The sequence below is a fragment of the Plecotus auritus genome (genome assembly GCF_963455305.1).
Source record: "Plecotus auritus genome assembly, chromosome: 14".
Taxonomy (NCBI): domain Eukaryota; kingdom Metazoa; phylum Chordata; class Mammalia; order Chiroptera; family Vespertilionidae; genus Plecotus; species Plecotus auritus.
The window spans coordinates 12528793-12540754 of record NC_137780.1 but is presented as its reverse complement, the minus strand read 5'-3'; the positions used below and the strand labels follow the sequence as shown (position 1 = coordinate 12540754).

The 11962-nt window shown below is 46.1% G+C and overlaps 1 protein-coding gene across 1 annotated transcript; it reads right to left on the bottom strand.

Moving 5' to 3' along the window:
* Positions 1–1309: 1309 nt before the first annotated feature.
* RGS2 (regulator of G protein signaling 2) lies at positions 1310–4564 on the bottom strand. The gene is made up of 5 exons (XM_080651119.1): positions 4431–4564; positions 3359–3460; positions 3190–3251; positions 2465–2631; positions 1310–2182 (listed from the first exon to the last, which is right to left on the bottom strand). The coding sequence occupies exons 1-5, from the start codon at positions 4538–4540 to the stop codon at positions 1988–1990; spliced, it is 636 nt and encodes a 211-aa protein (XP_080507245.1). The 5' UTR covers positions 4541–4564; the 3' UTR covers positions 1310–1987.
* Between the last annotated feature and the right edge of the window lie 7398 nt (positions 4565–11962).

Genomic DNA, 11962 nt, shown 5'->3' with positions numbered 1-11962 from the left:
TTGGATATATGGCGTAAGTCCTGGGTTTTTCTGTTGGCCAAGACCTTTCCAAATTCAGGCTTGTGCAGACCTGATATATTTATTCTCCAAAGAAATACTCCTTTCAGCGACCCTTTCACTATTCGTGGAGCACCTATTAATATGTTATTCCGGCCTGCTGGTGGCACAGGAAGGAATGAGGCTATGGCCGTCTGGAGCTTGTGCCTCTGGGTGCCAGAAAGTCTGATTCAGGTGCAATCTGCTCAAGCACAGTGAAAACTGGATTTAAAGGACAAGCCTTGGCCAGTGTGGCTCAGCTGGTCGGGCATCATCCCTTGCACCTAAAGGCTGCCTGTTGGATTCCAGGTCAGGTCATATGCCCAGGTTGTGGGCTTGATCAGGGGTGCACAGAAGGCAGGTGATGGATGTTTCTCTCTCTTCCTCACCCTCTCCCCCTAAAAATCAATAATAAACAAAAACCATGAACTCTGTGGGAAGAATAAGAATGTCTAAAAAAAAAAAGAATTTAAATAAGAGGTCAAGTTTTTCTTCTTTTAAAAAAAGTGCTTTACATGCCACTCCCTCCCAGGAATCAGTGGAATAGGCAGGAATGTGTCAGTTGAGGAGATGGGACTCCCGGGGTCACAGAGCTGAGGCATCATTCCTTGGGCTCAGGTTTCTGAATCCAAGAGGAGGGCTACCCTTCTTTTTCACTTTTAATCCCCTCCCCCCTTCCTTTATTTTTGCCTTGCTTCACCACCCCCCTCCCTCTCACATTTTTTTCTTGGCTAAATGCAGGCAGGGCAATCAGAATTCTTTCTCCTGACCTGTCACGGAGGCAAACAACTTCAGGTATTTTGGAAGCTCAGGCCAGCGCTCTGTAGGGGAACTTGGAACGAGGGAAATCAGAGGCTGGGCTGCATTCACCTAGCTTAGTGTCCGTCTCTGTTCATTTGAGAAGCTTAGTTACATGAATGGTTTTGGCCCGCTGTCTCCGTGACATTATTTTTGGTCTCCCATTTAGCCAGTCTTGAACAGAACCACACAAACAGGACTTGGGGTCCATGTTCTTTTGTTTTCATTATTAACAAGCTTGATTTTTGCAAGATTACATTGGAAAGCTTGATCCCAGGGTGACTCTGGAGATGTGATCATATAGTTTCTCTGACTTACATAAGCCTTGTAGAGATGGGACCATTTTTCCCAACTATTCTGAGAAACACCCACTCTGATACGTCGTCTTTGCCAGAAAGGAGATGTGTGCCCTTGATTCTGCCATATTTCCCATTACCAACCCAACAACAAAAAACACCCACATCTGGACCCAATAGTCAATGACATTATTTATCAAAATAAATTTATTAAAAGTATGCAAAGACCACTTCAAAGGTTAGCTGCCTTCAGGACATGTTTTGGCACTCACAACGGACACTATTTGCTACACAATAGCACTCTGGGACACACCGAGGGGCAGTGAAAACACAGACCATTTCAGCTTCAGGGTCCCGAGACCACGGGACTGAAGATCTGCAGTCACGAGCACTTCGATAAGCTTGCACGTAGTAAACACGTTAACATTACTTAGTACAAAAACAAACTAAAACTAAAACCACTGTGTGGCAACATGGACCGACCTGGGGAAAGATGTACAGCCAGCTACCTAAGGCCACAGGATCCCAGACCCATTGATTTCAAAAATGCTTTTGGACCAATAGTATTTCATCGTTATCTTTCCATCCCAGGGCCTGCCCTTCCAGCGGGAGACACCCCCGGATCAGACCACGCGCTCCCCGTGTGCTGTACAGTCAGTCACGGAGGCCACCCCGGTACAAGCCTCTCCTGGGGGTTGCCAGCTTCCCAGTGCGCTCCCCAACTCTGAATCAACAGTTCTGAGTGACGTCTCCCCAACACCCAGGCTGAATTCAAGGTCAGTCCTGTGGGGAAGGTCACAGCCTTTCCCCCTTAGGAACAAAATGAAAAGTCCTCCACGCTGGGGCTCGTTTTCATCTCATGTAGCATGGGCCTCTGTGGTGATCTGGGGCTTTTTACACAAATCCTGGTAGAATGCCGACTCCAAGAACCGGGGATAGGAGTTGTTCTCCATCAGGCTGTACACCCTCTTCTGGGCTGTCGCAAAGCAGCCGCTTGTAGCCTCTTGGATGTTCTGGGCAATGAGCGTTTTGGTTTGAAAGTCTATGTTTATCTGAAATAATACAACAAAGAAAAGTGGTTTATTCCATATTCAGAGTTAAGAGATGTGAATCTATTTAATGTTTGAAAACAAACAAAACCCCCCAAACTGTAATGTTTGATTAGCTTCACCAGCCTAGCCACTGAAGAAACTTCATTCAAAGCTTGGATTAGAGGAAACACATTGCTACCACCCCCACCCCTTTTAATTTAAGATTTCTCTTCAACTCTTGTTTCATTTTGGTGCTAAGAATGTTCAAAATATGCTTAAAATGGGAATCTTTCTTTTACTTACCTCTTTGGGGGCTTCTTTTTCTATGAAGTCAGTATATATTTTCTTTGCTTTTGAGGACAGCTTTTGGGGTGACTTGGTTTTTTTGAAGTCTTCACAGGCCAGCCAGAATTCAATATTTTCTTCACAGAATTCCGATTTTAAAAAAGCCCTGAATGCAGCAAGACCATCTGAAGGGAAGGCATGCAGAATGTGAATTAAGTGATCAAATAATCCCTTATATTTTTTTCCCTAGGACTCTCAGTCCCCTGCACCCACATGTTATTATTTCTATATTATAGCAATATCTTAGATTTCACTCAGACTTGTAATCCTCAGAATTTAGCTCTTTAAAGACTTAAGATGCCAGTAGGCAAAATGCTTAAGTTGGCACACTGCTCCAGAGATATAAATTCTGGACTTTGCTGTCAATGCAAATATTTATAGGGAGCCCTCAACGCTCTGGGAACCATGCCTCTTGCAAACATAGTATGCAATGGAAAAGCTGAGTCAACCTTAACAAAGAGCAACTGCCACTGTAAATTATTTAGGTTAATTTTCACCCCCACCTGGAATGCATCAACCATGTACTTCCATGGTTCAGCACTGGGGAATAAGGGAGAAAAACGGGCCTCGTGTGGCAGTGACTGCCAAGAGGGGTGGCTTCAGGCAAGCTGCTCTTGTGTGGACACAGCCTCTCTAGACTCTGGGGACACTTGAGGTGGATCACATTCAAGTGGCTGACTTACATTTGCTGGCGAGCAGCTCATCGAAGGCTTCTGACCACAGCTGTGCCTCCTCGGGAGAAGGCCTGCAAGAGAAGATGTGCAGGTGAGCTTAAGCACCTCAGAACCCCGCTCCCCGTTCCAGTGGGCAGACAGCTCACCAGCGTTGCCAAGAACAAGACTTCCAACTCACCTGATGAAGGTTTGCTGTTTGCTCTTCTTGCCAGTTTTGGACTTCTCAGGAGAGGAGGAGTGTTGCAAGAAGTAGCTCAAACGAGCCTTCCAATCTTTTAACCTGAAAAGGAAGAAGGAAAAGAAAAGATTCACTAAAGTGGCAACAGTTGAAATTGCTACTGCAGCTGATGGTGTTTTTACTAAAGCCTCCCAGGAAATATAGACAAACTGAACTGAGACAAAACAAGAACTCTTTTAAGTGCCTTATTTAATCCCTGCACTTCTGTGTTGAGCAATTAGTTTCTTTCATCCATCTGAACATAACTATTAGTTTTATATCTAAGGGAAGGACTACCTAAATTACTAGGATAGTTTAATAAATTTAGTTTGCGTAGTTCAAAAGGCAGATGGTATTTCTGGCCTGAAAAAGGCAGCAGTTTTTCTTCAACGTTAATTATAATCCCTAGACGTTTCACACTTGAAATGCCAGTGGAACTGGCTTGAGCCAGTAACGCTCATGTCCCTTCTGCCCTCGGAGGAGAAGGCTCTGGACCAGCCAGAGCTGGGTACAATGAGGTGTGTGACCGACCTTCCCACCCCCCTGCTACAACGCTCATCTGAAGCAGATGATCCACTAAATTACGAAGTTAAAAACCAAAAAAAAAAAAAAAAAAGGATTTAAAAAGAATATATTCAGAGCAGCAAAAATATCTCCATGCCTGCAGCTATGTAAGCTGCTCAGAACTTAAAACGCAACATAGGAATGAAGGGGATACGCTTAGACGCAGGGGGACAAAAAGCCAACCCCCAATTTCTCACCCGCCTCTCCCACCGCCTTGGAATCAAGAAATTTCTTCAATTCCTCAACTCTACCCGAGAGCCCTTCGCTCACGCATCAAAACAGACCACACGGATTTAACCTTACTTAACCAATTAAAAAGTTTTGCACATTAGTTGTTTTTTTTTTCCCCATGTAGAGACGCAGGCTACATAGTTTCCTATTGTCAAAGCCGAGCCTCTGCACTGCGCCTGCAGTAAACCCGGAGAGCTAGGTTGGCGCCGGGGGCGGGGGGAAAGAAAGCGGTACTCACAAGGTCCGCTTCATTTTCTCCCGCTTCTCCTCGCTCTTGGGGCTGCTGCCAGGGCTCTTGTCCATGGATCCGCAGTCGTGATGGACAGCCAGGAACATGGCACTTGGCATTATAGTCCTGCCGCCCGGGCCGCCGCTGGTGGCGGCGGGCGAGCCAGCAGCCGTATTTATAACAGGCGGCGGGGCGGGGGCGGGGCTCACGACGTCGGCCCCGCCTCCATGGGGCGCTGATTGGTCGCCTGCAGACGGGCCAGGGGGCGGGGCTAGCGGCAGCCCCCGGCAGTCACGTTCGCCCGAAGGGTCTGGAAGCGAGGACGCTGCTGACGTCTGCGGCGCGGGCTTCGTGCGCCCTCGGGCGGAACGGTGTGGCCGGCCGGGGCCGGTGTGGGTGCAGACCTGGACCTCACTGGGAGCCCTCGCCGGCGACCTTGGCCGAGGCCTGGCGGCCTGGCGGGATCAAGGGCTGTGCATGCGAAGTTGGCTGCAGGCCGGGCGGGGGAGCTCGCGCTTCCCTCCCCGCCCCCGCGTGCGTGCTCCAGACCCCAAAGGGAGTGAGGAGGATTCCCCGCAGGGAAAGGCCGCTCGCTGCCAACACAGTGCTGTCGCCTTTATTTCAATTAATATTGTCTCCTCCCCAGGGAGACCCTCTCCTGTTCCTCTGTCACCCCATTTAATTAGTGGAGGGACGCAGTGAACAGGAGGCACAATGACAGTAGGGGGCAGGGGGTGTGACCTCCTGCAGCTGGGAACACGTTGGGGACAGAACAGGAGCAAGTGACTGATCAGACAGTGATCTGGCTGGGTGTGCATTTTGTTCACCGATGGACACGTGACTGGGTCTGTCGGCGGGGCTCAGCCTTACTAAGCTCAGCAGTCCTTGGCTGCCTCTTTCCAACAGAAATCACGGATCTCCCCATGACGAGATCGAGGGACATACCGAGACCTCGCTGCTGCAATGCACCAGCATCTTTCCCGTTTAAGATTCATGCAAGGAGGCAGGAATTCCTCATGAGTCACTCCCGGTGGGCTTAGAATTTACCAGAACACTTAATAACCAGCAAAAAGGGAGGGGGGGGGGAGGGAGGAGATAGCGGTTTCCTTGAGTTAAGTTTGATGCGTTCATTCTTCAAAAATCATCTCTGCTGTAGCAGCCTTTAAATGGTTTGATTGGTAAGGCCAAATAGCTTGATAACCTCCACAACAAAATGCGTCCATTTCCGATAACATTATTAGAACCGATCAGTGGCATATTCGCGTGGTTTTCCCATCCAGCGTCCAAGCAGACAATAAAGTTAACGGCACAGCATTGACCAGGCTGCACATCTCCCTGCTTTACATGAGAACGGTTAAAAGACAGTTGGAACTAGTTTACCATATTCTTAGGGTGAGCTGCCAGGAGTTGGAGCCCCAAGTTTGACTTGGAGGATGAAATCTGCAGTTATTACTGAAGAGGAAAGCCGTGTGCTTTGTTATGGAAAGGAACACCATTTAGATTTCAGTAATAAGTAGTTTACAATGTCTGTGTGACATGTAAGAATGCCAGTTTTGTGAAGCGCACACTCTTCATCTCTGAAAAGAATGTTGCTTAGTACTTCTTGCATCCATTTGCACTTTCTGATGATTCAATACCTATTTATTAAACATGTGTAAGAAGCAGACGTGCTTCTTCTCGCCAGTAAAAACCTCCGTATATTTTTCACGTAGAACCTGGGAGGGTAGGCCTCCCGCAGGCTGGGAAGGCCCGCAGTTCTGAGGAAGAGGTGGCAGGGGGAGAGCTGGGCTTGTGTCAGGGCACTGATTGGAGTGTCGGCTTAATCACCAAGTGCTAAGTGATGCTGGGACAATCCCATCACACCTCCTGGAGTCCCAGTTTCTCGCCTGTGTTAAGAGTAATGAGTCCTTCCTGCCAACCGCGTTGTCTCTTACCTGACTGATGTGAAAGGCCTCTGTAAGTGCTAAAGTACTATGCAAAACCTTGTTGGTAATTTGTGTGTGTGAGAAAGGAACTCTGGGAAGCACAGCTGCTCAAGGTAGAAACATCATTCAAGGATTAACTCGGAGTTCCTTAGGTTAGACACGTGATAAGCTAACGTAGCAAGATAATGTCACTGAGAATTATGGAGTAGCAAGCGTAGAGCCATGTGACTTATCATTTCTGTACCTATGGGGGCAATTTTAAGAGTTAAGCCAATATCCTCTACGGACTAAGAAAACTTTCTGTCAAAAAGTTGTCATATCACCGTCTTGTATAAAGACAGGCAGACTTATGTAAAGTGGAAGCTACAGCTTTTGATGAGTTCCCTTTGTTTTTTGCTGTTGCAACTGGCTTTTAGGTAGATGGGATTGTTCAATACCAAAATGACACATATTTTCCATTCTGTGGTTGGAGAAGGAAACAATGCAATCCCTTGTAAATATTGCACAGCCTGCGAGTGGCTTGATAAAAGGAACCTTAGGTTTTTCCATATTGAATCTATCCTGCCCTCTACTGGACACGTTAGTGGTGGAGGTTCTCAGGGTGGTTCTTGAACTTAAAAAGAATGAATATGTGTGTGTGTGTGTATATATATATATATATATATATATATATATATATATATATATATGAAAATAATGAGGTCCCATTCCTGGAGCTGTTCTTTTTATTCTCTCCTCTTGTGAATGTGAAATAAATTGCTTTGTAAACCCTGGAGTGCTGTACACACCATGTATTACTAAGAATATTTTTCTTTTTATTACATGAAGGTTAGAGAAAGTATCTTTTGGGATCTATTGAAACTCAAGGAAGAAGCAAACAGTGTAGGCTCGGTTATACCAGAAAGGAAAGGGCTCTTTCATTTGGTGAATGTTTCCTTTGTCAGTGTCTCCTCGGAGGCAAGACTGGTTGACTGACATTCAACCAATAGCTCCCACTAGTGTGTCTGGTTATTTCGGGGTCCAGTGGGCCTCAGGTGGCAGCGGTGAACTGTCACGATGCACGCATTCGGGGAGCAGAGTCAGGAAAGTCTGAGCAAGGCTGTGGGGCTGGGGCGCCGGGCGATGCTGCTTGTCCATCTTGCTTGTGACTCAGCAGCTATTTGTTGCTGCCCTCTGAGGAGGTGTCTTTCTATTGCCGGCCGCTCTCTGTCTGTCCCTGTTTCTGCTTACTGCCTTCTATCTTTAAAAGTACAAAATAAGCAACATTTATTGAAGCTCACTCACCGCCTGCCGGCGGAATTTCATTTTGATCCTCACAGCAGCCTTTTGAGGTCGGAATAGGGTGTCCTTTCTGTCTGATTACTCTTGATCCTCCTCTCTGCCTTGCGTGCACAGAGATGGAGAAGCCATCAAAATCAGAACATACCCACTAATGTACTGAAAACCAATCCGTTCTCCCCTCAGAAGCCCTTCCCCACATTCTGTTACTCCTGCTGATGAGTACTCACTCACATACAATGCAAATGTAACGCAAGCCTCACAGCAAAATGTGCAAACGATGCAGAATTTCGTGGTGTTGATGCCAATAGGGGAACGTTTACGGCCCGAGAGCACTGGAGGCGAGCACATGGGTAGGGTTAACTTTGCTCCTTGAGACCTGGCTTTGCTAGTCTGCCTTTCCGAAATACATTTTGGAAAATTTTGGTATGTGAGCTGTTATATAATTGAGTGTAGGCATAAACATGGGCCAGATTTTTATCCTCCCGGGTCCCCCAGGCTTTCACGGAATGAGAATCAGGCTCCTGGAACATTATGTCAGTGATTTTTGACTGATACATGCTCGTGGGGTTAGAGAAACAGAAGTGTAGCTACTTAGAGTCCTTAAAAATGGAGGGTGGTCTCAGATTTATAAATGCTGGCGTCTGTGGCACATTATTCACAGGCCCAAATAGCCTCGTGAGCTCTTACTTTTTTAAAAAAATTTCTTTAGCTTTTACATTCACATTGTTAATAATAGCATCTCATTTTTATATAGGGTTTTGCAATTTGAGAGTGTTTTTCACATGCATTATCTCTTCCTGGTCACAAAACTACACAAAGGAGCAAAGGGGGATAGCATTAGTCTATGTTTTAAAAGTGAGGACCTGAGATTAGCGTGATGTCGAGTAGTTTGGATGAGATAGTCCAAGACTAGCATAACTTTCTGGCCTTCTGGTTAAGACCTTTGACTACTCCCCCAAACAAAACGGGAGACTAAGAAAGCAACAAAGAAAAGAAGGAAGGACAATATGTAACAGACAGAGACGAGAGACCAATCATGTGCTAATACACCATGTAAGAAGGTCATTTTTCAATTGCTTTGCATAATATATTTTCAGAGTAGATTCTTTAAATCCATCTTTACGTTCTCTGTGTGAGGAGGAGCAACACATCTCTATTTTATAAAGGAAGAAATTGTAGAAAATCAATGTAGACACACTAGGAAAATCAATTGGCAAATTAAATGGAATAGTCATGTGTCCATAATCAGACAATGACTAAAATAATTAACCGAAGTGGAATTACCCAGACTAATGACCCCATTTACCCAGAGCAGCTTTTAAAATCTTTTCCACACTGTATTTTATCATAATTGTTTTTTCTTTAAAATAGGTTGGGTAGCTGTGGTATGTCATACAAGTCAGCACAGTTGCTGTACTTTCCTCTTTGGGGAAAATTATACATGTCCTAGGCATTCAGTTAAAAAAAAACTAAGTTAAACACAAAATAAGACAATACCAGCCGGAGGAGACTCTAAGTCCGGGGCTGATTGCAACTGATTTTGCACTGGTTGCTTCTTAAACTCAAAATCAATGACATATTTTACTTGCAAGAATAATTCAGGCTCACACATTTTTTTGTGGGGTGCCAGGAGAGGAACACTGATCAACATTTAGTGAGCTGCCCTTAATTATTCTTTACATTTAGCTTTTCAGGAAAGAGTGGTTTCTTCAGAAAGGTTGCTGACCAACAATCACTGGAAGGAACCTGGGGTTTTGTTGTAGGCAGTTACTTGGAGTGGAAAGATCCTGAGGTTTGGACTGATGTTATCCTATTATCCACGTTATATTTAAACCAAATTTATGGACTGAAAAATTTAGCTTATAAACCCCCTCCGTAAGCTCCTGAAATAAATCAGAGCTTTTTTTAGACACATGTCCTTGTGCTTATCTGAGTGACATTTTTCTGACTCTTGGCACAACTTTTCTGATTTTTCCTGCCTGGTCAGTTGAGGACAAAGATTCAGGATGGAGAAGACCATGGCTCTGAAGGCAGCGCTACCTCTTTCTAAGGTGTAATAAAAATATGTCCAAATACCATGAGTGACTTTAAAACAGAAAACGTCTGTGACTTTCTGAGACCTGGTCAGCAGGCCCTCAGTCTCTGAGAGTGGGCTTGGCATTGAAGTTCCTCTTTTGTCAAGAAAAACACGTACAGTAAAACATTGCATTTCTCTGAATAGGACGGAACATGGCTTACGTGTGCTAACATCTCATACATGAGTTATTTTATCAAATTATTTATTAGGTTTTGGTCATTCATTTTGATTTATTTAACTTTATGTAGCTGAGCCACCTGCCAGTTATATGAAAGTCACATAAAAGTATAGCACATACAAATAGGTAAAGCCCATAATACTTGATAATGCTAATAAACTATGTTACTGACTTATGTATTTACTGTAGTATGCTTTTCATCCCTTTCTACTTGTAAACAAAAGTTTACTGTGAAACAGTCTGCCGTGTTATGCCGACAGCAGCCTCATCCATCTCCTTTTTTTTTTTTAAAAAAAAAAGTATTTTTGTTGATTTCAGAGAGGAAGGGAGAGGGGGAGAGAGAGAGATAGAAACATCAATGATGAGAGGGAATTGTTGATCGGCTGCCCCCTGCATGCTCCACGTTGGGGAAGAAGCCCACAACCTGGGCATGTGCCCTGACTGGGAATTGAACCGTGACCTCCTGGTTCATAGGTCAATGCTCAACCCCTGAGCCGCCCCGGCTGGGTTCCATCTCCTTTTTATTGGGTCTCCTGAGGGCATCGTTTTCTCTTGTTGTCATCTCACGTTGTTGGTACAGTAACATGTGTGTACCGGCTTGCAACCTGGGAGCAATAGGCTGGACCATACAGCCTCGGTGTGCGGTGGGCTACCCCATCGAGGTGTGTGTCAGTGCCCGCTGTGATGTCACACACCACACATTCTCAGGACATAGCCCCACCTTTAAGCGGTGCGTGACCGTCAGGGTCTGATGGCAGCGGCAATGCCTGTGGGTGAGGGTGGAGTTTCCGAGCGAAAGCCGTGAGATCCTCTGGAACTCACACTGACACGGTCTTTGTTACATTCTGAAACGAGTACTTAATAGGTCAGAGCAGAGACACCACTTTCAAGCGCTGCTTCTCCGCTGAGGTTGATTTTGTCCCCAGGGGATGTCTGGTAATGCCTGAGGACACTTTGATCGGTGTGACTGTTCTTAGCTGTTCTTCCCTCCCAAACTACCCCTCCTGCCCTGCCCCACCCCCACCCAATCCTGCTAGGGTTTGTTCTGTTCAGTGCGGTGAGCCCGCTCTTACCTAGAAGGTGAGAGGCAGGTGGGAAAGTCTGGACGCGTTGTTCTCTCCTGAGATGTAACACAAGTGTGAAGGGGAATGATGCTCAGGAAACAGTTGGTTCAATTTCCATCGGGAACATTGAGACTCTTCTGCTGAATATTCTGTCCGTGTATTTCCCCCCAGGAGTCCAACTTTAAAAAAACCCTCCGGAACACAAACCCGCTTCCCTTCCCTTCAGGAGTTCCCAGTGGGGGAAGGCGTGGGGAGGGCCCCGAACCCCTGAGGCCCGAGCCCCCTCACCCTCCTCCCCAAACCTCACCTGGTCCTTAGACTCTAAGAGCACACCGACCGCCCCTGAGGTGTGTGTGTGTATGTTTGGGGGGGGGGGATGGGAGCTGGCTTGACAGTTCTCCCTTGATGATTTTACTATTATCCTTCCTCTCATGTTCTACTATCTCATTCCCCACTCCATCCCAAAAATCACTGTTCGTACACACGTAGGTAAGCACAACCCCCCTGTGCTGGAAAATACATGTAATTCAGATCGTTAGGAATCTATGTTGTGCAGAGGTGCTGAGCTGGAGAACATAGTCTTATGTACATCTGGCCCTAGTCGGTTTGGCTCAGTGGATTGAGCATCAGCCTGCGGACTGAAGGGTCTGGGGTTCAGTCCAGTCAAGGGCACATGCCTGGGTTGTGGGCTTGATCCCCAGTGGGGACCTGCAGGAGGCAGCCAGTCAATGATTCTCTCTCATCATGGATGTTTTTATCTCTCTCTTCCTCTCCTTTCCTTTCTGAAATCAATAAAAAAATATTTGAATCTACATGTCACCAATTTTCCCTGGGCCTTAGTGCTGTGTTCAGCTGGGTTTATAATTCTCTAGGAATACAGCAAGACTGTGGGTGAGCACATGTGTTGGTTGTCCTGGGCGACCGAAGAGTGTGTTTCCACTGTCACTGAGGCAGTGCAGGGCTGGATGGCTTGGATTCCAATCATACTGACTCATTCAGCTGAGGAAGCCGTGTTA